Below are 26,908 nucleotides of genomic sequence, written 5' to 3' on the forward strand. Positions count from 1 at the left end.
TAGTGTCCACTGTCTTTAAATAATAAACCAAAGTACTTGATAGTACAAATATCTTACCCTTCCTTTCTCCTCCGTGTGATTAGCCTAAATATAGTGCTGAAGAATCGAAGCACGCACCAGGCCCTGGGTCGAGTTCGGAATTCAATCAATTACTGATCATTTATGACAGGTGCTAGACTCTACTCTAAAAAATACAAAGCAAATTAACAAAAAGGTAGAGTGAAAAGGTCTGTCCAGTGTCATGCGGACCGGTGTGCTCAACACTGACAGAGAATCAGAATTGAAGACTCTCTCTATTTTTTTTCTAGTCTACATGTGCAAAATAACAAAGTGTTGGAGTTAAATAAAGAAAGGTCGTTCATCATGTCATGGACCGGTGCTTCTTAAATCTTTCTTAAATCATCCGGCATAACTCCTAGAACTATTTCGGTTTCGTCCGGCTATCGTCTTACGGGCATGACGGGAGACGATAGCCGGAAGAAACCGAAATAGTTCTAGGAGTAATCAGGCATGACGACTAGCCCGCCGCTGATCGGCTAATCTTCCTCCATTTATATTATACAAATCCTATCTCCAACGTGTAACGTAATTCATTTTATTGCTTACCTAATTCTTGGAATTATTATGAAACATGACACGGCTTACCAAATGACAACTTTGTCCAGGTGTGACGATTTGAAATTTGCAAAAAAAAGTTACCATTCATGAATCATGGGGGCCGCCATCTAATACGCTCTCCGCCTATCGTGGGCTCCCTATCGTGAGAGGGCGCCCGGCAGATCTGGTAAATTATGAATAATCATGAGTTGACGTCACTTTATGAATACGCTTACTAATAGTTAGGTTTGGTACATAGTGATTGCATGCTTTGATTATTAATATATGCATCATAATACGTCAAGCTTTTGACAGGGTACTAGTGTAGCTGACCACGTGACATGTAAACATTGCAAGAACATGCAGTGTGGGCACAGCCGGCACCTTTTTCTTCAATTCTTTTTCGGTAAATTTCTCCTTTCATTTCTCCTTTCTTCGGGCAAAAGGCATTTCAAAATGCGAACGGTGAGTTTCTCAATACCTTGGTCGAGAATTTTATTTGAAAATGTGTCTTTTTTTTTGATGAAAAATCTTTACTTTTACTTGGGTTTTTCCAGAGGCGGCGATTTTAAAAGAAACCACGAGGTCTGGAGGGGGGGGGGGGCTTGAAAAGCACGATCTGCATCATGAAACTTACCGATCTAGTGCTTCAGAAGTTGCAGATAGCCGGCCCTACACTTGGAATTGTTCAAATAGGTATCACAGGTTTTGAGTAAAAATCAAGTGAATTTTGAGTGAATTTTCTCACGGCCGGGACATCGACAGTTGTGCCACATCACTTGAGACGCCCACAGCATTCCCTTATAAGTAGTTGTTTACCCGAGGCCGGCGGAGGGCTTTACCATTTCATAGCTGGAGGGGCCGGGGTGTTGTGTTGAAAGAAATCATTGAACATTTATAATTTTCGCATTTATTTTACTTTTTGACCAAAAGTATTGATGTTTTTTGACCGAAAAGGTATTTATGAATGGGAATCAAAGTGTGTTGATTCCCTTATTTAAAAATTGTTGTCGTGAGGGGTCGCGTTTTAGTTGTTCTCATCTAACGGTAGTGTGCTCACTCGAGGTGAGATCCCTCACAGGTCTACCTTCAACTTCTCAAGAACTAGCCACTGTGCGGGGCTTCTCCCAAGGTACAAGCCCTGTACGTACATACAAAATAAACACCATTCCAACTACTCCAAGTCATCTCATAATAGATGTTAAATTTGCATCGGGGATAAAGAATATGAATTTTGGTTTTGGCAAGACACTGCTCTAGAATTGCAAGGGTCGTGGGTTCGAATCCCACCCGAGTAACATGCCTGTGATATTTTTTCACAGGACTCGGGAAAGTACTGAGTATACAGTGCTAACACACATCGGTGTATGGGTAAAAAACCAAAATTAATAAGTCATCTCACATGTTACTCATAATCACAAAAGAATTTTAAAACTGATTTCTTAGAGTCTTGTTCCACTTGGGCCCATTAATTAAATACCGCAAGAATAGAGAAACATAATTGTAAATTCGGTTGGTTACTTCACTCATCTTTATCTCAAATAAAATCAATTCTCTAAAAATGTACAATAAATGCAATGTTCCACTTTAAAGGCAGTGGACACTATTGGTAATTACTCAAAATAATTATTAGCATAAAACCTTACTTGGTAACGAGTAATAGAGAGAGGTTGATAGTATAAATCAATGTGAGAAACGGCTACCTCTGAAGTGATGTAGTTTTCGAGAAAGAAGTAATTTTCCACGCATTTGATTTCAAGACCTCAGATTTAGAATTTGAGGTCTCGAAATCAAGCATCTGAAAGCACACAACTTCGTGTGACGAGGGTGTTTTTTCTTTCATTATTATCTCGCAACCTCAATGACCGATCGAGCTCAAATTTTCACAGGTTTGTTATTTCATGCATATGATGAGATACAGCAAGTGAGAAGACTGGTCTTTGACAATTACCAATAGTGTCCACTGCTTTTAAGTTCAACAATATTTAATACAAAGTTTAACTTGCAGGAATACTGGAGAATACTGGCGAATCTTGGCTCGCCCGAAGTTCTGCTCAATACCAATCGCTACACAAAATATTTAACTCTCATTAGTTCTCGCTGCCAAAGGCTGGCTATGCCCCCTCTCCTAAGGCTCGCAATGAACTCTTTGAGGCTGGCTTTACACCCTCTCCTCATGAAGCTCTCATGTCGAATGCCAACAATTATATTCTATTCCCATAGGGCCTAAACGCCCTCCCAAACCAGAAAAGAATCTTAAGAATTTTGTTTGTATACCCCCTTAACTTTTTATCCCTGCTCGCTCAAGCCTGCTCATGAATATTCATTGTTTAAAATAACCCATAGCTTATCCAATCAAAACCTGTGGGTTCAAACTGAAGAATTTGTGAGCTGTTTGATTTGAAATACTGAGCGGCCATTTTGGGAACAAAAATAATCAATCAAAAGGCCCTCATCCTCCTTTTTTTGAAAAAATTCAGACGATCAACTAGTACTTTTATTTTTTGGCATAAGCCTAAGTAAGAAGGTACATATATGAAAGCCCTCTCCTATTATTATTAAAGCCATTTTATTAAAAAGTAATCTTTAAATCTTTTTTAAAGGCCCAAATCCGGTAAAACTGCTGGACTTTCCCCTAAATGTTCATTTTTAGGCCCAAATTTCATAAAACTGCTGGACTTAACCCTTACCTTTTTATTTTAGATGCAAACTTATTTTGTCCTTTAAAATGTTTTTCTTTGTAGTGTTTGTCAGCCATCGTCATGAAGATCATCAGTTACAAGCTCAGGGCCCAATTCCATAGCGCTGCTAAGCACAAAAATTTGTTTAGCATGAAACTTCTCCCTTGATAAAAACAGGAATGTCAACCAAATTTCCACTTGATTTTTAGGGCAAGCAAACAACAGCTGTATACCAGTGAGAAAGCAACATGCAACAAATGGAAATTTGGAATAGTAATCCTGTTTTTATCAAGAAAGAAATTTCATGCTAAGCAAATTTTTGTGCTTAGCATCTCTATGAAATTGGGCCCTGATGATCTGAATCTGATGTAGTCCTATAACTAAGAAAGGTATAATTACATAATTCTTAATAATTGTTTTTGTTTGCCTTTGGAGAATGTGTTGGCAAATGGAGCTCCACATCAAATAGAACTAGCACCCAGATTAGATCAAACTTTTTTAATTTTAGGCCCAAATCTGATAAAACTGCTGGACTTGCCCCTTGTGTTTTTTTTCCGATTTTAGGCCCAAATTTGATAAAACTGTTGGACTGTTGAGTAATTACTCAAAATAATAATTGTAGTTATTTTCAATTTTAAAGCGCATTACAGCAAGTTTCTGGTCGTATATATGTTATAATTACAATGTACTCACAATAATTGTTACTCAAAATTACTAAAATATAATTATTTTAAATTTTAAAGCGCAGGAGTAGGTGGCAACGGCCTCTGGAAAAAATAGTTGTAGCCCACACCTTGAAGTGGCCTTCAGGCCTTGTGTGTCTGGCGACTTGCATAAAAAAATAAAATAATTTGTTTTTGAAATATGTTTATGCTTGCCTACTTTTTTTCTGCTCAGCAGTAAGCACACAAATTTGCTTACCGGTAAGCAGCTTTATGAAATTGGGACCTGCTGATTCGTGAAGAGGACTTTCTGCAGATAGTCATTCAGGAACAATCCTTGGGGATCAAGTTTCTTACGAATGTCGCAGAATTTCTCAAACTCAGGGTACAGTTGCTTGAAGTCTGTCCCAGTCAGTTTATGAGCCTTAAAAAAAAAGAAAATATTGAAAAAGTTTTCAATCAAGCATGGAGGTAGAAACCATGAATGAAGTAAGCACCTATTTGAACCAAGTCGATGCCAAATAAAGTTGCATTAGCCCAATTTATCCCACCTTCATCATTGTGCATACATGGCTGTACCCAGTTAAACCTAGTGAATTTAACCAATATTAATAGTACCCAGTCGATGCCAAATAAAGTTACACTCCCCCATATCTCTCGCCTTCATCATTGTAGACACATGGCTGTACCCAATTTATCTAAAACCCTTTCAGTATTACCGACACCCAATTAATCTGGTTTACCAAGTAAGAGTTACAGTAGCCGTTATCTACCTTCATAATTGTGCATACCTTGCTGAACCCAAATCAACCTTATTTTAAACAGCCAATAAAGGATGATCTCAATATTTCAACTTTTACCTTTTTATGGCCAAATAGACATCGTAGATACCAGTTAATAACCATTTTACTCTCAAAATTTGCATTTAGTAATAAATAACTCAAGTCAAAAATGCACCCGGCCGCGCTGCTTTTTCAGCTGAGAGTCATAAACAGCTTATCTATTATAATGACCCCTTGACGCCAGTGACGTTTTTTCCCAAATTGAGTTTGAACACAGTTCTCCAGCTTTGGCAAACTGAGGGCGCTATTTTCCACATCAAATAGCCGCCACTGACGTCAAGATTCCTTTGTCGCGCGGGTTTGTTTGACCCCGCGTTTTTCAGAAATGTGGCTTGGAGCGTTCTGGAGAAAAAACATTTTTACCATGTTTTAACATGAGGTAAGAGACTCGTTATATTTTTTGTACGTTTCCTATGGACACCAACTATTAGAAAAAACTGTAATATATATATATTTGAGATCATCCTTTATTGGCTGTTTAACCAATCTTGAACTCCAACATTATTAACAGCACCCCGCTCAACCCAGCTCAACCCAGCTCAACCCAGCTCAACCCAGCTCAACCCAGCTCAACCCAGCTCAACCCAGCTCAACCCAGCTCAACCCAGCTCAACCCAGCTCAACCCAGCTCAACCCAGCTCAACCCAGCTCAACCCAGCTCAAACCCGCTCAACCCAGCTCAAACCAGTTCAACCCAGCTGATAAAAAAATTACAGTTACATTTAGGGAACATGTTACCCACCTTCATCATTGTGCATACATGGCTTTACCAACTGTTAAACTAATCTCAAACTCCTTTTAAACTAATAATAATAATAATAATAATAATAATAATAATAATAATAATAATAATAATAATAATAATAATAATAATAATAATAATAATAATAATAATAATAATAATAATAATAATAATAATAATAATAATAATAATAATAATAATAATAATAATAATAATAATAACTTTCGATTTATATAGCGCCTAATAACTAACACTTAATTCTCTAAGCGCTTAGAGCCAATAACATCCCTTTTTTTAATGTTTCTCAGCTTCCTTGGGAGTATACAACCTGGGCAACAGTTTATATCGCTCCAAAGGCTTTTTCATTCACAATATCAACCTCTACCCTCGCAGGTATCCATTTATTCCCCTGGGTGAAGAGAAGCAATTATAGTAAAGTATCTTGCTCAAGGACACAAGTGTCACGACCGGGATTCGAACCCACACTCCGGTGAAAACGCACCATCTCGGTTGATACCAAGTACAGTTAGATAAGCTCAATGTAAACAACCTTCATCATTGTCCATACACATGACTGTACCCACGTAAACCTTTTCCTATCCAATACTTGAGCAATATACGATTGTTGCACGCTGTGACGAGATCCATGGCGTTTTGTACACCCGAGGGGGAAAATGGCACCCGAGGCGAAGCCGAGGGTGCCATTTGCCAACGAGGGTGTACAAAACCCATGGACCCCAGTCACAGCGTGCAACAATTGTTTTGTTATACCTTGGTAACATTGTTATTCCTCTTCTCGAAGTTCTGTTGTCATCTTCAAACATTATTAAGACGGAGCAATGCATAGTTCAATCATGGTTTAATAAGCAGACGAACGGTTCAAACAAGAAACCATTCTTCACCTGTTGATCGAACCCGCGTGTGTTTCGCACAGCGCTTGAAATCGACCGGGTGTACATCACTTTTCATGTTACCCGGCGCGCTGTGCATTACGCGTAGCGGTATCATTAGCCATGATACATTCGTATTTGTTGCACGGCACGTGATAGGTTCTCGACCAATCAAACTTCACAATTTGCACAGAGGTATAACAATAAGTATTGATATATTTAAAAAAAAAACCAGCAGAGCCCAGTAATAAAGATTACCTTAGCCCAGTTTGGCCTCCCTCCAGCATTGTACATTAACTTCTCGAAGGCAGCCCAATACTTGGCATAGGGAACAAACTTCCCATAGGGCCTACACAATAGAGAGAGACAAGAACATAAATAAATTTAATCATATTATTTGAGGTTAAACAAAGCTATCTGATAAAAACAGGATTCCCCACCATATTTACATTTGTTGCAAATTGCTTATTACTCGATTCAGCTGTTGTTTGCTTATCCTGAAACTCGCGTGGAAATTTAGTTGGTAATCCTGTTTTACCAAGGAAAAAAATTCATGCTAAGCAAAGGTTTGAAGAAGGGTTTGTTGCATCAGTTTGGACTACCGCAATCCATAGAGGACACTCTACACTCAATGAATAATGCATGATCTTACCTATACATTAAAATATTCATGAAGCAACTATCCCTCCCATTGGCTGGGCTCATCATGATGTCATCGCCTTTGACGAATCGCACTACAACAGGGATGTGGACGCGAACATCTTTATTGGCATCCAGCCAAGTTTTTAGCTCTCGGAGCACAGAGGCTGTCTGTTGCCTGCAAGAATGAACATAGCAAAAGATATATGTTAAGTTAGAAAAATAGTGACAAGAGGAGTGATACCAACTGACACTACTGATGTGTCTTTAAGAAACGAACTGCTTGTACACGCAGAAGAACGAAGGTCGAGCTCAGCTTATGCCATCGCAAACCAACTTCTTTTAACTGTCCCCAAAACAACACTTCCAACGGTGTTCATGCGTTTTATGTATCTGTGCTGCCACATATGTAGCACACTAAAGCAATTCAAACACAAGAACCATCTCTGCCCTCACAGGTACCCATTTACCCCTGGGTGGAGAGAAGCAATTATAGTTATAAGTGTCTTGCTCAGTGACACAAGTGTCACAACCAGGCCTCGAACCCACACTCTGCTGAACAGAAACACCAGAGCTTGAGTTTGGTGCTCTTAATCGCTCAGCCACGACACTTCCACAACACTATGCCATGTGTGTGCGTCTCATATACAGCCTCCAGCAAAAATGTAGTTTCATTTTGCACAAAAAGGACCTAAATTCCTCCATTACGTAACCCTTTCTACGTGCCTTTCCTATTGTCACGCTTGAGCTACCACAGTATATTAACATGCCCTCTGGCCACCGCTTTTCACTTCAGGCTCATTCTCTTATACTTACGTATCCTATAGTTTTCGAGAACTGATATGTCGACCGATGAGAGATACACATTTGATACTGCTGGAGCGTTCAAGAAATTCAAACACTACTTTGATGAGCATTTTGACGCCATCTCCATTCCAAAGACGGAATCGACGTCCATAAAAGAACTTAAAGACAAGCCCGAGGCCAAGAAACTGGAGAGGCCAGGCAATATCAAACAGTTTGAGTTCTGCGGGAAAATATAAATAGCCATAGAGAACGCTAAGCTGGCCGTGATTACCAAGGCTGATGATCAAGACGCAGCAATAGAAGCACTTCTGGTGGCCGAAGAGTTAGTTGCCGAGGGAAAGAAGATCAGAATCGCCGACTGAAGCAAGGCCGGTTGGATGACTGTGTCCAAGCTGCAGAAAAAGGGATCAGCTCACCATTCGGCAGACCAACAGAAAAGCATAAAGATAGATGAAGAAGAGACTTTGAAGGAGCTCGAGACCCGAAAACGAAAGAGACATGATCCCAATGGCTCTACTGAGACTTTTTCTCCTGCTGACCGTCGTCTTTTTCGAGGTAGACGTGTCTTTTGGATTATACTCTGTTATTTCAGCTTGCATCTCCGCGCATGCAAGCCTATAACCAATGCTGTCTGAATAATATATTATTAATAAATTCAATGCATTAGAGTATTTATTGTACCTTGTGTCATTTAGTGTCTTTTGCGTATTAAACCAACGCGAAGTAGCATGAAACAGAAAAAATTATGTCCTAAAAGAAGAAGCTGAGACACACTTGCATTTCCTACCAGCCTTACCTGGGAATTGACCACTCTGTCACATCATGCTTAAAGAGGCACGGGTGCTGGAAGAGTTTGTCACTATTTGCGACATCGGTCCGCTCCTTTGAGCCACACCAGTTGTAGATGAATCGATTAACAGATGGTATAAACCTAGGCAAGAAGGTACTGGAAAAAAAAATTCAAATGTGAGAAAGAAAAAAGTAACAATTCATTCTCTCATTCATTAAACAATATTTATTTCAACAAATACATCAAAATAAACAACTTGATTTTACAGAGACTTTTTTGAGCAGTGAGCAAGATTATAAAAAGAGTAATAGCGGCTTCTTATATAGTGCTCATATTTGCCAATCAGTGATGCTCAAGGCACTTTAACATTCAGTATTTTCCTGTAATGGTTTACAAAGTGCAGTAGTTTACAAAGCGCAGTGTCGCAATGTGCAGCCAATCAAACCAGGAACCCAGGAGCAAACCCATTTTCTTTAGAGTAAGTGCACTGGTTCATTTACTTTGGTGCACAGAAAAAAATAAAATAGCAACCCCTGTTGAACATCACATCAAACGAAAGCTCAACAATTGCTCTAAACAACTGAATGAGCGCGGTATATATGGCTGTTGTAGTTTTCAAGTCATGGCTGCTAATCAAAGTCCAATTTGAGGTGTTTTTGGTGTTGCTAGCGACCGCCTTGTGCACCAAAGGGTTAAGAAGACAAGTTTCACGACTGGGACTCGAACCCACACTCCGCAGAGCACAAAACATCAAGATACCTACCAGATCCAATATAGCAACTCGAGGAAGTAGTAGCCAATCAGGGCGTCCCTGAACCAGTTGAAACTGGATTCAACCGGTTTGTCCGTTCTATCTCTCTGCCTCATAACAGCGCCCTCGGTGTACGGATACCAGTAAAGGGCAAAGAACTCACTGCTGTCGATGAGGTTGTCCATTGGAGATAGACACTGCATGGTGACAATGTGCATTTGCACAAATCCATCAAGATCAAATTCAAATTCAAATTCATAAAATTCAAATTCTCACCTCTCTCTCTCTCTCTCTTAAAGGCACTGGAAACTGTTTTTATCTTGTATGTTTTTTCTTGTTGTCTTGCGTCCATGTTTTGTTTTGTCTTTGCAGTTTGTTAATTTGTGTCTTGTTTAGTTTGCATGTTTGTTTGCAATTTTGTGCTTCAGTGTATTTTATTGCATGTTTGTTTGTTTGTTGGTTTGTTTGTTGGTTTGTGTTTGTTAACTGTTTGTTATGTGAAATTGTTTGTTCTTTTGTCTCTTGTCCTTCCAGGTTGGACTGACACACCTCTTGGACTTTTGTCAGTCCTGGCAAACCTGGATTGTTGATGTCTTACTATCTGCCCTCCTTTTGTATATCTTGATGTATCCCCTGTTTACTGTTTTCCGATCCAGATGTATATATTTATATAATTAATGTTTTTAAGAGTTTTATCCTTTTCGTATAAATTATTTGTAATTTTGTATTTTTATGTGAATTGCCAAATAAATAATAATAATAATAATAAACCTTTGGTCATTGTCAAAGACCAGTCTTATCACTTGGTGTATCTCAACATAATCATAAACTAACAAACCTGTAAAAATTTGAACTCAATTGGTCGTTGAAGTTCAGGAGAATAACGGAAGAAAAAACGCCCTTGACGCACAAGTTGTGTATTATCAGATGCTTGAATTCGAGACCTCAGCTGAGGTCTCGAATTCAATTCAAGTATTTGGGTGAGAAATTACTTCTTTCTCAAAAACTATGTTACCTCAGAGGGAGCCGTTTATCACAATTTTGTATACTATCAACAGCTCTCCATTGCTTGTTACCAAGTAAGTTTTTATGCTGAAAATTATTAGCACAATAGTGTCCAGTGCCTTTAAACTCAAACAGTTTAAAGATTATGATTCTACCTTAAACTATTAATTGCCGAGGTGCTGTTGTTTTTGAGAAATGAGTAAAACAAAACACACACACAATTTTTGTCTCAGTGAGAAGAAAATTATTTTAATATGTAGAATGTATTTTACCAATTACCAATAGTGTCCAGTGCTTTTAAATACATGTAGTCTGAATTCCGATTAAAAGTCAGATGTTTCTTATCCCTGAAGAAAAAAAACAAAAACCCTGAATTACCTCCTCCAGAGTACTTGACGTATCCTTCCTAAGAAGCTTGAATTGTGGCTCACATTGAAATGTCAGCGTGACGATGACGCCCAGTGCCCCGATACTACATTGAGCCGCTCGGAAGATCTCTGGATTCTCTTCAGGAGAGCAAAAGAGGACCTCACCTTGAGCTGTCAGCAACTCCAGCTCAACAACCTGAACACAAAAAACGCAAAGATATCAAGAGTACAAAAAAACAATAATAAAAAGGTACTTATACGCCTCTCTTAATATTTATGCATGACGTCATACATGTAATTCGTACCCAAAATGAGGCTATGGGCGCACGTCCCCAATCACTTGCAGTGGCTGCGCCCATCGCCTCGTTTTGAGTTAGCATTGTGACGTACCTCATGCATAAATACTAAAAGTGGCGTATAGCACCCTATGCTAGGCCTCAAAACGCTTTACACGAAATAAAAATAGAATTACATAGAAAAAAAAATGTGATGATACAGAATTACAGTTAAAAACCACAAAGAGGAAAAAAATTCAAAGAGATGCTTAAGCAGCAAATATTGCTTACAGTTTACATCTAAGCAAAACAGAGCCAAATACCAGTCATAAATTGTACATGTGACCATGATGTGACATAGTATTTTGGATGGTAACCTTATTCTAGTATTAGTAAGGATTATTTACTTCGTGCTTAGCTACTTTTTGTGCTTAAGCAGCTCTTTGAAACTGGGCACAGGAAACCACACAAGAATTGGAAATGGTTAGTGCTATGTGAACAAAAATAACAATGATGAACAGAAGGGTAAAATTCATTGTTTTGGCGCAACCAGGAGTGGATTTCACAAAAGTAGTCCTAACTTAGGACTAGTCCTAGGCAATGCTAAGAGATAGGACTGGTCCTAAGTTAGGACCAGTAACTCATCCTAACTTAGGACTGGTCCTATCTCTTAGCATTGCCTAGGACTAGTCCTAAGTTAGGACTACCTTTGTGAAATCCACCCCAGGTCTATTGTGATGATAACATCAGAATGAATTGAGTCAAAAGATACTAACCTGGGTTGCTATGATGCCGTGCTTGATACCAGTGCCATGGGTACCAGTGCAGATCAATCCACCAACGGAAACATCTCCAATGGCAGGAAGGCTACCAAGAAAAAAACAAAAACAATTGTGGGTTGAAAAAAATACATTTTTCACTAGAGCGAGACAGGAAGCTTCCACCTCTAGATTAAAGACAGTGGACACTATTGGTAATTGGCAAAGACCAGTCTTCTCACTTGGTGTATCTCAACATATGCATGAAATAACAAACCTGTGAAAATTTAAGCTCAATCGATCGTCGAATTTGCGAGATAATAATGAAAGAAAAAACACCCTTGTCACACGGAGTTATGTGCTTTCAGATGCTTGATTTCGAGACCTCCAATTCTAAATCCGAGGTCTCAAAATCAAATTCCTGGAAGATTACTTCTTTCTCGCAAACTACGTCACTTCAGAGGGAGCCGTTTCTCACAATGTTTTATACTACTAACCTCTCCCCACTACTCGTTACCAAGTAAGGTTTTATGCTAATAATTATTTTGAGTAATTACCAATAGTGTCCACTGCCTTTAACGATGCTCCACAAACTGAGCTATCTTGCTGCTAAAACGTAGGACTCGACTGCTTCTAGCTACCGGCAATCTCGGTGGTCAAGTTGGTATGACACTGCTCTAGAATTGCAAAGGCTGAGGGTTCGAATCCCAACCGAATAAGATGCCTGTTATTGTTTTCACCGAACTCGGGAAAGTACTGAGTATACAGTGCTAACACACATAGGTGTATAATAAAGGGTAAACTGAAATTAATAATCATCTGTTTTGTTTTCCATTTATGGCTTTCTATATTTTTCAAACCTCTGTTGCCAAAAACTTGGGCTGTGACAAAGCGATAAAAAGGTCTATACTCACTTGCTTAAGGCCATTCCATTTAATTCCAGTATTTTATTCAGATCATCCACAGTTATTCCAGCTTCAACTTTCACCTGACACTTCTCTTTGTCCAACTTTAATAAACAGGAGACAAATAAACATCAGCACAAAAGAAGTTTCATTTAGGGTTGAACAAATATATATTTTTTTTTGTGTTCCGTGTCTTTATCGTAGGTCTTTTGTGGCCTTTGCGCCTTTTATATATATTTATATTTTTAATCGATGCCGCTGAAAAAGGTCCGGTTTGGAACGAAAGCTAAGGCCATCTTAGCTGGGGATTCCAAACCACACTATGCCGGGGTCAATTTCATAGAGCTGCTTAAGCAAAAAATTTGCTTAAGCACCAAAATAGCTCGCTTATTTTACACATGTTACGGCAACAATTTGATGCCATATACATTGCTTGTGACTGGTATTTAGCTGTTGTTTACTTAGCATAACAATTGAGTGGAGTCTTGGCCGGTAATCTGATTTTACTAAGCATGGATTTTTTTGCTTAAGCAAAATTTTGTGCTTAAGCAGCTCTATGAAACTGGGCCCTGATCAGAAACACTGCTCGGCCACTACACTTCCATGCAGATAAGGACAGGGGATCAGTCTTATGATAACCATGCCTATATCATAGAGTTATATAAAAGAAATAGAGGGCGCACTGGCCTATATCTGCGGCCCGGCATGCGTGCATGCGGCCATTTTGTAAGTTGACAAAACAGCATATAGCAGAGCATGTGTTTACGGGGCCCGGTGTGCGGCCATTTTGTAAGTTGACAAAACAGCATTGTGTAGTGTTAAAAACACAAACTCCAACGTGTACTTCATATTCAACGAGCGTACAAAATGGCGTGCTTGTCTCCTTGCGGTCCCTTCGCGTTTGTACAAGCAGCATCACCAGTGCGCCCTCTAGTTCTTATACATCTCTATGGCCTAGATCCTTTGGTGGCATGATTGGCTTGTGCCAGGGCCATATGTGAGTTGAGTTGTGCGTTGGTTCTCTGCTGTGCCACAAAGATTTTCAAGACCATCCGGTTTTCCTCCCTCGGGAAAAATCAAACACTTTCGATCTTTGGCTGTGCTCCGTGGTCATAATGGGTTGATGTGGCTGGCAGCGAAAGGCGCCCTTGCATGCCTGCTTCTCGGACACATTGTAGCCGCGTCCTTTGCAATTCAGCTCTTAGCTGCGAGTAAGGATGATTAGCCCCCCAAATTATCACTATTATATTATTATTATCCTTACCTCAATGACGTTGTTGAAGCGATTCATATTGATCATGTATTCATCAGTCATTGCAATATCAGATGGGGAATGTCCCTGTGCACTCAACTTCACTTTCTTAGTTGCAGATCGCGCCATCTCCAAAATCTGCGAATAAAAAATCCTCAATTAAAGCCATTGGACCCTTTCGGTAAACAGTATTGTTCAAGGCCCACACTTCGTTGTATCACAACTTCTATATAACATAACAAATCTGTGAAAATTTAGACTCAATTGGTCATCGGAGTCGGGAGAAAGTAACGGGAAAACCCAGCCTTGTAAACGCCCGTTACGCCGTGTCATGACATGTGTTTAAAATAAATCTGTAGTTTCTTGCTATCGAGAATTGATACTGTTTTACTGTTTTCTCAAAAAGTAAAGCATTTCACGCAATAATATTTCAAGAGAAGTCTTTCACCACTACCTTCTGTAAACCCTGTAAGTTATTTGTAAATCTGTGAACTTTCAAAAGACTCTACACTCTACAATCATACAGAATATAGAATGATTGATTAAGCCCTGACCAATCAAAGCAGTTCCTTAACAACCAGAGAGACTTGTTAGGCACATCCGTAAACAAGCCATTATATCTGTTTTGACTCTATAGCTCTTGAATACTCACTTCTTGATTATTCATTTCAATATCATGTACCATCCCCCTTCAATAACTTTAAATACTGAGGTTGAGAGTGATATAGTTATGCATTAGTACACATACCATCTCATGGGAATCACTTTCATTCAAAGTTTCCTTTTTTTTCTGTACCAAAAGGGTCCAATGGCTTTAAAGGCATGATGCTACATAGAACACTTGGTAATAAAAATAAAAAGTGGCTAATAGTGAGGTAATCTTCAATAACGAAGCAGCAGCACAACAAAGGAAGAAGAAGAAGAAGAAAACGAGGAATCTTGAAGAAGTGAGGATTGTTTCCGATACCAACCTCCATTATTTCCTGTAAGGAACTCGGCTCAAAATACAGCTCTGGGGAACAGGAAAAGGAGCCTGCCCAATTGGTGAATGTTTTTCCTTCCATTTCCACAGATGTATCTGAGTGAAACATACAATTATGCTGATTAATTTGTTTACTTATGCACTTCTTAAACATTTCAAAACTGCAATCAATACGTAGCGCAATAAATAATAATGAATAAACATGATACTTGATTGCAAATTTCTTCCATTTATACAAATCCTATATACTACTCCAACGTACATCATTATATTTCTTACATTCGTGGAATTATAATGACAGATGACCCGGCTTACCAAATGATAACATTGTCCAATTTAACTGACCGAAACAATTTCAGAGAGCTACGCAAAAACGGGTCGGTAACCAGAAACAGTTCATGACGTCGGTACATCTCTGAAAAATTTATGTTCTCAAAATATATAGCCGTCATTTTATTATTATTATTATCGAGGAATGGAACTTAGTCTTTGTTATTTTATCAACATTATTTAATTGTTATGCTTCAAAGTATTTAATTTTTAAAAGAATTCCAGTACAGAACCGTAGTACGTTTTCCGATAGTTTTTAGAGTCCACCATCTTAAAACCAAACCTATAGCCAGCCCCAACCGAGCCAACGGCCGAGTTCGGGCTGTGTGTTCTTGGATGCTAGAGAACAAGACGGATCAATTCTCGTTTCATCCGCTCCAACGACAATGTGATAAAAGTGCCACGAAAAGAGGTTCGCTACTGGTCATGTGACAACGTTGTTCGTCAGTTAAATAGGATGTTTTTTAACAGTTGGAAACCCGACAGTAGAAAATAGACCACACTTTCATTATTTTCTTTGGGATGACTATTAACTTTCAACTTATCAATATTAACTTTAATTTAACAATCTATTTGAGAGTCATTTTGTTGTGCTGCCATTTTGTAAAGTGTTGTTCTCGAAACCCCCGATGAAAGGTGGTGTGTGATCTTGTTCCGAGTGATCCGGGTCATGTTCTCATCGTCCGGGCGTGAGAACAGCCCCCTCGGGCCAAGAACACATCGCCCGAACTCAGCCAACAAGTCGGTTACGGTTTGGTCGGAACAGCGGTTCAACCGAACACGCGAAGACGCTCGACCAATATGACCAAAGCTCAAACATATTTCTGGTTAGGGTCTAGTTGCGATAACGTAACCCTCCTGCCGACGGCGTAGCCGGAGGCCGCCGTCGGCAGGAGGGTTACGTTATCGCAACTAGTTAGGGTCGCGCTCCAGGTGTGATGATTTGAAAATTGCAAAAAAAACACGTTCATCGTCCATCCACAAGGGGGCCGCCATCTTTAAATGATTCTCCGCCTACCGCGTGAGAGGGCGCCCGGCATCAGGGCCCAATTTCATAGAGCTGCTAAGCACACAAATTTGCTTAGCATGAAATTTCTTCATTGATAAAAACAGGATTACCAACCAAATTTTCACGCGATTTTCAGGATAAGCAAACAACGGCTGAATACCAGTAACAAGCAATATGCAACAAAAGGAAATTTGGGTGGTAATCCTGTTTTTATCAAGGAAGAAATTATTCATGAAGCAGATGTTTGTGCTTAGCAGCTCTATGTAATTCGGCCCTGGTAAGTCATGAATAATCATGAGGTCACTTGAAGTATACGCTTAATTAGGGCAGTTAGTTGCAGTGATTGCATACTTTGATTATTCATATATGCAGCATAATTATAACGTCAAGCTTTACACAGGGTACCAGTGTAGCTGACCACGTGACACGTAAACATTGCAAGAATATGCAGTGTGGGCACCAGCCGGTACCTTTTTCTTCCTTTCGAGAAAATTTCACGACATAGGTAAGAACTCCAGGATTTCCTTCAATTCTTTTCGGTAAATTTTTCCTTTTTATCGAAACAAACTCCGGGCAAAAAGCATTTCAAAATTCGAACTGTAGGTTTCTCAATACCTTGGGGGAGTATTCTATTTGAAAATGTGTCTTTTTTGATGAAAAATCTTTACTTTTACTGTTGGGTTTTTCCAGAGGCGGTGATTTTAAAAGAAACCACGAGGTCCGGAGGGGGGCGTGATGCTAGGGCATGCTGGTCATGAGTCGTACTCTGACATGACAGGCCGGGTTTTTGGAGGGTGGGCCCGGGTGGAGGTGGGGGGGGGTCTTTACAACCTCAAATGGTCGGGAAAAGTGCGGGAGAGGTTGGTAGTATAAAATATTGTGAGAAATGGCTCCCTCTGAAGTGACGTAGTTTTCGAGAAAGAAGTAATTATAATTATGGTATCGCTCTCATCTCTCTATCGTCCTTATCTAACGATAGTGCGCTCACTCGCGGTGAGATACTACACTGTGCGGGGCTTCTCCCAAGGCACAAGCCCTGTACATACATACAAAATAAACACCATTCTAACTACTCAGTCTATTTACAACTTGAAGTCATCTCATAAGATAGCATAATATCACAAAAGAATTTTAAAACTGATTTCTCAGAGCCTTTGATCTACTCAGGCCCATTAATTAAATACCGCAAGAATAGAGAAACATAGTTATAAATTTGGTTGGCTAACTCACCCGTCTTGAACCAAATACTCTATGCATTATTAAAGATTGGACAACTTTCTTCCAGTGACAATAAATAAAATCAATTCTCTGAAAATATACAATAAATGCAATGTTCCACTTTAAAGCCATTGGACACTTTCGGTACAGAAACAAAATTAAAAGTTCACAGATTTACAAATAACTTACAGGGTTTACAGAAGGTAATGGTGAAAGACTTCTCTTTATATATTGTTCCATGAAATGCTTTACTTTTTGAGAAAACATTAAAAAATTATCATTCTCGATATTGAGAATTACGGATTTATTTTAAACACATGTCATGACACGGCGAAACGTGCGGAAACGAGGTTGGGTTTTACCATTTTCTCCCAACTCTGATGACCGATTGAGCCTAAATTTTCACAGGTTTGTTATTTTATATAGAAGTTGTGATACACAAAGTTTGGGCCTTGGACAATACTGTTTACCGGAAGTGTCCAATGACTTTAAATTCAACACTATTTAACACAAAGTTTAACTTACATGAATACTGGCCAAATCTGGCTTTCCCCGAAGTTCTGCTCAATACCAATCGCAACACATAAAATATTTATCAGCAAGCGACACTCCAATCAAATTATTGTTGGTTGAACTCTCACTAGTTCTTACTGTCAAAGGCTGGCTATGCCCTCTCTCCTAAGGCTCGCAATGAACTCTTTGAGGCTGGCTTTACACCCTCTCCTCATGAAGCTCTCATGTCGAATGCCAAAAATTTTATTCTATTCCCATAGGGCCTAAACACCCTCCCAAACCAGAAAAGAATCTTAAGAATTTTGTTTGTATACCCCCTTAACTTTTTATCCCTGCTCGCTCAAGCCTGTTCATGAATATTCATTGTTCAAAATAACCCCTAACTTCACCAATCAAAACCTATGTTGAAGTCACATTATTTCTTTGCATAAATAAGATGGCTCACCAAGTTAAAGGAATTTTGGGGTGCGGTTTGGCCACTCAACATAAAAACTTGTTATCTTACAAGAACAAATTTAAAGTACTATACATGCACTATGGCCATACACAACCTATATTATGTTACTCTGTTACACGGGGCCACATCCTTTTTTTTCCATTTTTTTTTTTTTTTTTTAATGCGTCCTTTCATCAAAAGGACTGACCTATGAGCTTTTCCTGAATCTAACGTGCTCGAACACCTGTAACCGTCTGTTTCATAAAACAATATTAGTGAATGCCTACCAGCAAATCTTTTTAGTGTAATAATCCGACCCGGGTCGCCATGCAATACATATATAAATTTGCGGTGGGTTCAAACTGAAGAATTTGTGGCCTGTTTGATTTGAAATACTGAGCGGCCATCTTGGGAACAAAAATTATAAATAAAAAGGCCCTCGTCCTTTTTTTTTTTAAATCCAGACGATGAACTGGTACTTTTTTTTTATTTGGCAGTAGTCTCAGTAAGAAGGTACATATCAAAGCCCTCTCTTATTAATACTAAAGCCACCTTACTAAAAAGTTACCTATAGGGCCCAACTCCTTCAATATCCTCATTGCTGAAGTGTATGACAAAGAAGGATTTGGGTTGTTAGTGATCTGCAGCACAGGAGGATTTTGAAGGCTTTGGGACACTATGAGTTTGTATGAGGATGAGATTAAGAAGGACTTGGGCTATTAGGCCATTTTTATAAAGGAGGATTTTGAAGGTATTAGGTCTCATGTAGCTTGGCCAAAATAGGATTGTGAAGGTTTTGGGCTCTTACCATTGGAGACCTAATATCAAATACAATACACCAAGGGCCCCAACAAAGTCCTAAACTAAATCATAAACACATAAGGATTTAGAAGGATTTGGGATAGTATGTTCATTTACAATAAGGAGAAGGATATTGAAGGATTTGGACACTTAAGGTTTACGACAACTTCAAACTGAAGGATATTGAAGGATTTGGGCAGTATGTTTCTGAAGGGTTTGGTCTGTTAGGGTTTTAAATTAGGGAATAAAAGTGTACCGATGAGTTCTTCAACGGCCGTTTAAAGCTGGTAGGGTTGGCAGCCGTGCAATAAAGATTTTTTCAACAATTCTTTGTTCTCGAGCAATGACTTGTTTTCAGATGAACAGAAGGGAGTTTAATTAAGTCGATGAATAAGGGGAGCGTGGCGGGGGGGGGGGGGGGGGGGTAAAATGGGGTAAGTTAATTACTGGGGTAATAGTTTGCAATGCGAGTGCTGCAAAAAATACTCTTAATAATTCAGCAACAATTTTTTTTTAAACTTTTATTCAATTTCAGTTTCACAGCATGTAAACAGCGACAATGAAATAAATATGGGTTGGAAAGTTGACCACCATCATGAAATCAGTGGAGAGTATAATAAGATAATCACCAACAAATAGAGGTTTGACAATGGCCTTGGTGCCCCTTTCTTTTTTGGAGCTTTTGAGGCCAAGTGGCCTTGCCCCTCTGAAGCTAAAGGTTGAGGCCTGCCTGCCCCTTGTGATTTTCTTTTCAATTTTAGGTCCAAACTAGCTAAAACTGACCCCTTTGGATTTTTTTTCAATGTTTAAGCCATTTATAAAACTGCTGAACTTACCCCTTGTATTTTTTGATATATTTTTTAGATGCAAACTTATTTTGTTTATTCAAATGTTTTTCTTTGTAGTGATTGTCAGCCATCGTCATGAAGATGTCAAGAGATCACCAATAACAAGCTCATAATGATCTGAATTATGATGTAGGCCTATACTAAGAAGGTAAATGCATAATTCCTAATAATTGTTTTTGTTGGCCTTTGAAGGATGTGTTGTCAACGGAGCTCCACATCAAATAGAACTAGCGCCCAGATTGAACTCATCAAACTTAAAGGAACACGTTGCCTCGGATCGGACGAGTTGGTCTATAAAAAGCGTTTGAAACCGTTTGTTATGAAATGCATTAATGCATATGGTTGGAAAGATGTTTTAAAAGTAGAATATAATGATCCACACAAGTATCACTCAAAATCGCACGGTTTCCATTTTATGTTGCAAACTAACACGGTCGGCCATTTATGTAAGTCAAAATCTTGACTCCCATAAATGGCTGACCGTGTTAGTTTGCGACGAGGTAAAAAGAAAACCACGCAATTTCAAGGCATATTTGTGTAGGTCATTGTATTCTACTTTTACAACATCTTTCAAACCATATCGATTTTATAACAAACGGTTACAGAACGCTTTTCAAAGACCAACTCATCCGATCCAAGGCAACGTGTTCCTTTAAATGGCTTATCACTTTGCGATGCAGCCCAATGGGGCAATAAGGCATTGTCTTCTCGTAAAAGGGTACCCTATGACGAAATTCGACTGAAGCATTTTAAAGGCATCAAGGCAATGACCGGGGGGGGGGGGGGGGGGGGGGGGCACAGAGGCAATCATGTTGCCTCTGTGAAGAATCAGTCCTGCAATGCCATGCATTTTAAGCTGCAAATAGTTAATGGCCCAAGTCTATAAAAAAAACTGCTCTACTCGCCCCTTGATATTTTTTGTTAAAATTTATTTTGTCTAAATGTGATTAAACTTCTGAAGTTACCCCTTGTGATTTTTTCATTTGTAGGCTAAAATTCATTTGAAACTGCTGAAGTAAGGCCTACCCCTCATGATTTTTTTAAATTTTAAGCCCAAATTAAATAACACTACTGGGGTGGATTTCACAAAGAGTTAGGACTAGTCTTATCTCGAGTTAGGACCAGTTACTCGTCCTAACTTAGGACTATCAATGCAATTTGTACATCTCCTAGGACTAGTCCCAAGTTAGGACTAGTCCTAACTTTTTGTGAAATCGACCCCTGGACTAAGCCATTGTGTTTTTTTTTTAAAAGGCCCAAACTTGCTAAACTGTGTAGGTTTTACCACGTGTAATTTGTTAAACTTATTTTGTCCTTTAAAATGTTTTTCTTTGTAGTGTCTGTCAGCCATCGCCATGAAGATGTCATTCAAGAGATCACCAGTAACAAGCTCATAATGATCTGAATATAATGATGTAGGACTATAAATAAGAAGGTAAATAAATAATTCTTAACAATTGTTTTTTGTTGCCCTTTGGAGGATGTTTTGGTAAATAGAGCTCCTCATTAAATAGAACTAGCGTCCAGATTAAATTCATCTAGCTCAAAAGGCTAATCACCTTGTAATGCCATGCATTTTCAGCCTCAAATAATTAATGGCCCAAGTATGATAAAACTTCTGAACTTACCCTTGTGATTTTTTTTAATTTTAGGCTCAAATTTGATAAAACTGCTGGACTTACCCCTTGTATTTTTTTAAATTTATTTTAGGCCCAATTTCGGTAAAACTGCTGGGCTTGTCTCTTGTATTTTTTTTCAATTTTAGGCACAATTTTGGTAAAACTGCTGGACTTACCCCTTGTAATTTTTCAGTTTTAGGCCCAATTTCAATAAAATTGCTGGACCCCTTGTGATTTTTGTTGATTTTAGGCCCAAATCCGGTAAAACTGCTGAACTTACCCCTTGTGTTTTTTTCAATTTAAGGCCCAATTTCAATAAGACTGCTGGACCCCTTGTGATCTTAGGCCAACATTTGATAAAGCTGCAGGACTTGCCCCTTGTGATTTTTTCAATATTTTGCCCAAAACCGATAAAACTGCTAGACTTACTCCCTGTGATTTTTTTTATTTTTAGATGCAAACTTATTTTGTCTTTCAAAATGTTTTTCTTTGTAGTGTTTGTCCGCCATCGTCATGAGATCACCAGTAACAAGCTCATAAATAGATCTAAATATGATGTAGTCCTGTAACTAAGAAGGTATAAATACATAATTTTTAGGTGTTTGGCTAACAGCCGAACAACTTTTGTTATTGTTATGTTTTGTTTAGGTGTTCAGCTAACAGCCGAACAACTATTGTTATTGTTATGGGTTTTTTTCCCATCGTGTTCTTCTTTCCCTGCGAACCTTCTCCAGCAATTTTGTACAAAGTAAAGCTTGTACAAACTTAAAACTTACTATGTACATAGGCACTAGTGAGTAGATGAAACCGCCATTTTTTGGGAATGATGACGTCATTGAACAACTTTTGTTATTGTTATGTTTTGTTTAGGTGTTCAGCTAACAGCCGAACAACTATTGTTATTGTTATGGGTTTTTTTCCCATCGTGTTCTTCTTTCCCTGCGAACCTTCTCCAGCAATTTTGTACAAAGTAAAGCTTGTACAAACTTAAAACTTACTATGTACATAGGCACTAGTGAGTAGATGAAACCGCCATTTTTTGGGAATGATGACGTCATTGATGACGTCATGACAGGGTTTTTAAAGTTAAAAAATAACATTTGCTTGTTGCTGTATCTCAATGAATATAAAAGCTTTGATGTTCATACTTAGGCATCAAATAGATAAAGACTTGGGCAACATTTGAAAACTTAACCCTAAAATCGTCTGACCTTAACATTCCGGGTCATTACCCTGGGTCAAAGTTCGCCTTCGTGTTTTTTCATCAAAAAACAACTTTTGAGCTTATCTACGGCATAACTCAAGATTGATATCGATTTGAACCTTGAAACTCAACAGATAGTTGAACCTTAGTATCAAGACACCACAGGCCTAATTACGTCATAATGACGTCATCGGGTATTAAAACAACGTTTAAAATTTGTAAAAATCATATGGCGCGATGTGTTTGGGGGAATCCCAACCGCTCTGTTTTGTCCAACAAAATAGGGCGCTGTTGATTATCAGATCTGTGTACAGCATCCCGGCTGGGTGAGCTAAATTTTTAAAGGGTTTCCATAAATTGCAAAATAAAACCTGATGCCAATCTCACACAAACAAATTGCATTTGTGAAGAAAGAAGGAGTTATTGAAAAATGTGATACCAGTTTAAAGACATTGGACACTATTGGTAATTGTCAAAGCCCAGTCTTCTTACTTGGTGTATCTCACTTGGCGTATAAAACATACATGTAAAAGGGAACACTAGTTGTGTGATATAAGTAATACTAGAGAAAATGGGCCCCACAACTCTTGCTGAAAAAAACATGTTGAAATATGCCATTGTTATCCATTAGAGATTTTTGCAGTCACTTTGGTTGGGGAGCGAGGAATCTAACAAAAACACACAAAAATCCAAGAGCTGGGACATTGCATCAACAGAATCTATGTATGGGTATTCTTTTGAATATTTTATTTAAATAATAATAATAATAATAAGACTTGTAATGCGCACAGATCCACCCTGCTGGGTGTTCAAGGCGCAGAAGAATATAAATGGGTGGCTGTAGCGACAACAAACTTTTATCGTTTTGATCACCATCAGTGCATGGAGACAGATTATTGTAACTTCAAGGGCTGATGGTTGCACTTTTGGTATTGTCACTGTTAAACTCGGGTGCCATTGTGTGCTGTATATTACCCTACATACATAGATTTTCTTGTGAATTAGGCCTCTGTATTGTGTATGATTCATGGTTCGCCAACTACGCTGAATATTGTGGCGACAACAGACTTTTATAATTTTGAACTGAATGCATGGTCGAGGCTTGAGGCAGGTAACTAGGACTACAGGTAACAAAGATGATGCCTGAATTTATCTATACAGTCAAAGTGGTTCAATAGGTAGAGCAATTCCAATACTTATGCTGATGTTCTCATGATGTCAGCATCAACAGGAAGCTCCAACAACTCCGCCTCTCCTGCTTTCAAAAACACCAACATGATTTACATACGACGTGCTGTACACAGACTACGTTTGTACAGCTTTTATGAAGATACAGTGATCTTGTTAAAGCCATTGGACCCTTTCGGTATACAGTGTTGTCCAAGGCCCACACTTTGTGTACCACAACTTCTATATCAAATAACAAACCTGTGAAAATTTAGGCTCAATCGGTCATCGGAGTCGGGAGAAAACAACGGAAAAACCTACCCTTGTTTTCGCGCGTTTCGCCGTGTCATGACATGTGTTTAAAATAAATCCGTAATTCTCGTTAACGAGAACTTATATTGTTTTGCTGTTTTCTCAAAAAGTAAAGCATTTCATGGACTGATAAAACTGCTGGACTTGCGCCCTGTGATTTTTTAAATTTTAGATTCAAACTAATTTTGTCCTTTAAAATGTTTTTCTTTGTAGTGACTGACAGCCATCGTCATGAAGATGTCAAGAGATCACCAGTAACAAGCTCTGATGATCTCAATCTGATGTAGGCCTATAACTAAGAAGGTATAATTACATAATTCTTAACACCTGTTTTTGTTTGCCTTTGAAGGATGAGTTCCACAAACTGAGCTCCACATCAAATAGAACTAGTTCCCAGATTAAATTCATCTTCATGTAGCTAAAAAGGCTAATCATCTTGCAATGCCATGCATTTTAAGCCTCAACTAATTGAAAGCTAAAAATTGATAAAACTGCTCCACCCCTTGTGATTTTTTCAGTTTTAGGCCCAAATAAAACTGCTGGACTTGCATCCAGTGTGGGGTGGTGGAGAAAATGGTCTAGCCAGATTAATGCCTGTCGCAAACTTTATACCCCGGAATTCAGCGCCATCTACAAAGTCAATACCATACCACACAGATTTACCATAATGATAATTGAACATTTCTGTCTGGAAAAACTTATAATCAAATCATTTCTACAGTTGGTTTGCACTATAATCACAAAATATCAAAATGTACATTTTTGTGCTAAACTTAGAATAAATTTCAAAACAAAATTTGTTCAGAAAATAATTAACAACTTACGGTTAGGAGTCCCTTTAAAATCTTAAACGGTGTCTGCTGGTTATAGATTTCTGTTGAAATACCACAATCTTCAACTTGTCGCAATGATTCAATTCATCAAAATTTGTCTGCTTGAAGGCCCTGCAATAATACGTCTGACGTTCCTGATAGCAGATCATGGAATGACAAACCATGCCCCAACTAAGGCTGCCAAGAATTCCTAAGCTCATCCAACCACGGCAATCACTCTACAGAACAATAGTCAGCTTTCAGTGCACACATTCACTACATCAGCCCATTCATGTCCTCCAAAATAAGGACTTGCCCACTCAACCGTAGTTCACTGACTGCATCACAGAACTATATGAATATTCATTGGATCTCCAAACTCTTGACCAATACAATAACTGAGGGAAATATTAAAATACACATGGTTTATTTACAATACTAGATCACTTGTGACACTGAGTTGAATTTTTTAGATTTTAGGCCCAAATTTGATAAAACTGCTGGACTTACTACCCCTTGTAAAAAAAATTAATTTTAGATGCAAACTTATTTTGTCCTATAAAATGTTTTTCTTTGTAGTGTTTGTCCGCCATCATCATGAAGATGTCAAGAGATCACCAGTAACAAGCTCATAATGATCTGAATATGATGTAGGCCTATACTAAGAAGGTAAATGCATAACTCTTAATAATTGTTTTTGTTGGCCTTTGAAGGATGTGTTGTCAAACGGACACATCAAATAGAACTAGCCCCCGGATTCGATAAAACTGCTGGACTTACCCCCTTATGATTTTTTCTGATTTTAGGCCCAAACTCGATAAAACTGCTTTACTGTATTTTTGCGTTTTTATTTTTAATTTTAGGCCCAAATTTGATAAAACTTGTTGACTTAGCCCTTGTGTTTTGTTTTTTTTCAAATTTAGGCTCAAATTCGATGAAACTGCTGGATACTGCTGGATGATTTTTTCACAACTGCTGTGTTTCAAGTTTAGGCCCAATTTCAATAAAACTGCTGGACTTACCTACCCCCTTGTGATTTTTTTAATTTTAGGCCCAATTACGATAAAACTGCTGGACTTACCCCTTATGATTTTGTAGGTAAAATTTTAGGCCCAAACTCAATGAAACTGCTGGACTTAACCCTTGTGATTTTTTTAATTTTATATGCAAACTTATTTTGTCCTTTAAAATGTTTTTCTTTGTAGTGTCTGTCAGCCATCGCCATGAAGATGTCATTCAAGAGATCACCAGTAACAAGCTCTGATGATCTGAATATAATGATGTAGGCCTATAAAAAAGAAGGTAAATAAATAATTATTAACAATTTTTGTTGTTGCCCTTTGGAGGATGTTTTGGTAAATAGAGCTCCTCATTAAATAGAACTAGCGTCCAGATTAAATTCCTCTAGCTAAAAAGGCCAATCACCTTGTAATGCTTTGCACTTTAAGCCTCAAATAATTAATGGCCCAAGTATGATAAAACTTCTGAACTTATCCCTTATGATTTTGGGGGTTTTAGGCCCAAATTCGATAAAATTTGCTGGACTTGCCCCAATTGTTTTTTTATTTTTATTTTCGGCCTTAATTCAATAAAACTGATGGACTTACCACTTGTGTTAATTTGATAAAATTGCTGGACTAACCCCTTGTGATTTTTCAATTGTAGGCCCAAATTCGATAAAACAAACTGTTGG

At 38.4% G+C, this 26,908-nt stretch overlaps 1 protein-coding gene across 14 annotated transcripts in view; it reads right to left on the minus strand.

Annotated features, from left to right (window-relative positions):
- Positions 1-25,617, minus strand: part of LOC139942546 (L-gulonolactone oxidase-like) — a 39,812-nt gene extending 14,195 nt beyond the window's left edge. The window contains exons 1-11 of one of the 14 annotated variants that reach the window (XM_071939382.1): positions 25,228-25,403; positions 14,936-15,042; positions 13,977-14,102; positions 12,722-12,816; positions 11,826-11,916; positions 10,785-10,970; positions 9,414-9,598; positions 8,657-8,806; positions 7,067-7,231; positions 6,673-6,763; positions 3,093-4,364 (exon numbers count right to left, since the gene is read on the minus strand). In XM_071939382.1, the coding sequence (XP_071795483.1) occupies positions 4,212-4,364; positions 6,673-6,763; positions 7,067-7,231; positions 8,657-8,806; positions 9,414-9,598; positions 10,785-10,970; positions 11,826-11,916; positions 12,722-12,816; positions 13,977-14,102; positions 14,936-15,028 (1,335 nt within the window). In that variant the 5' untranslated portion in view covers positions 15,029-15,042; positions 25,228-25,403 and the 3' untranslated portion in view covers positions 3,093-4,211. Of the gene's footprint in view, positions 1-57; positions 185-606; positions 758-3,092; positions 4,365-6,672; positions 6,764-7,066; positions 7,232-8,656; positions 8,807-9,413; positions 9,599-10,784; positions 10,971-11,825; positions 11,917-12,721; positions 12,817-13,976; positions 14,103-14,935; positions 15,043-15,261; positions 16,157-16,178; positions 16,254-18,028; positions 18,386-25,227 lie in introns of those variants that run through there. The other 13 variants (XM_071939381.1, XM_071939377.1, XM_071939383.1 and 10 more) reach the window with 13 other exon arrangements.
- Between the last annotated feature and the right edge of the window lie 1,291 nt (positions 25,618-26,908).

The sequence above is a fragment of the Asterias amurensis genome, chromosome 10 (genome assembly GCF_032118995.1).
Source record: "Asterias amurensis chromosome 10, ASM3211899v1".
NCBI classification, from domain to species: Eukaryota; Metazoa; Echinodermata; class Asteroidea; order Forcipulatida; family Asteriidae; genus Asterias; species Asterias amurensis.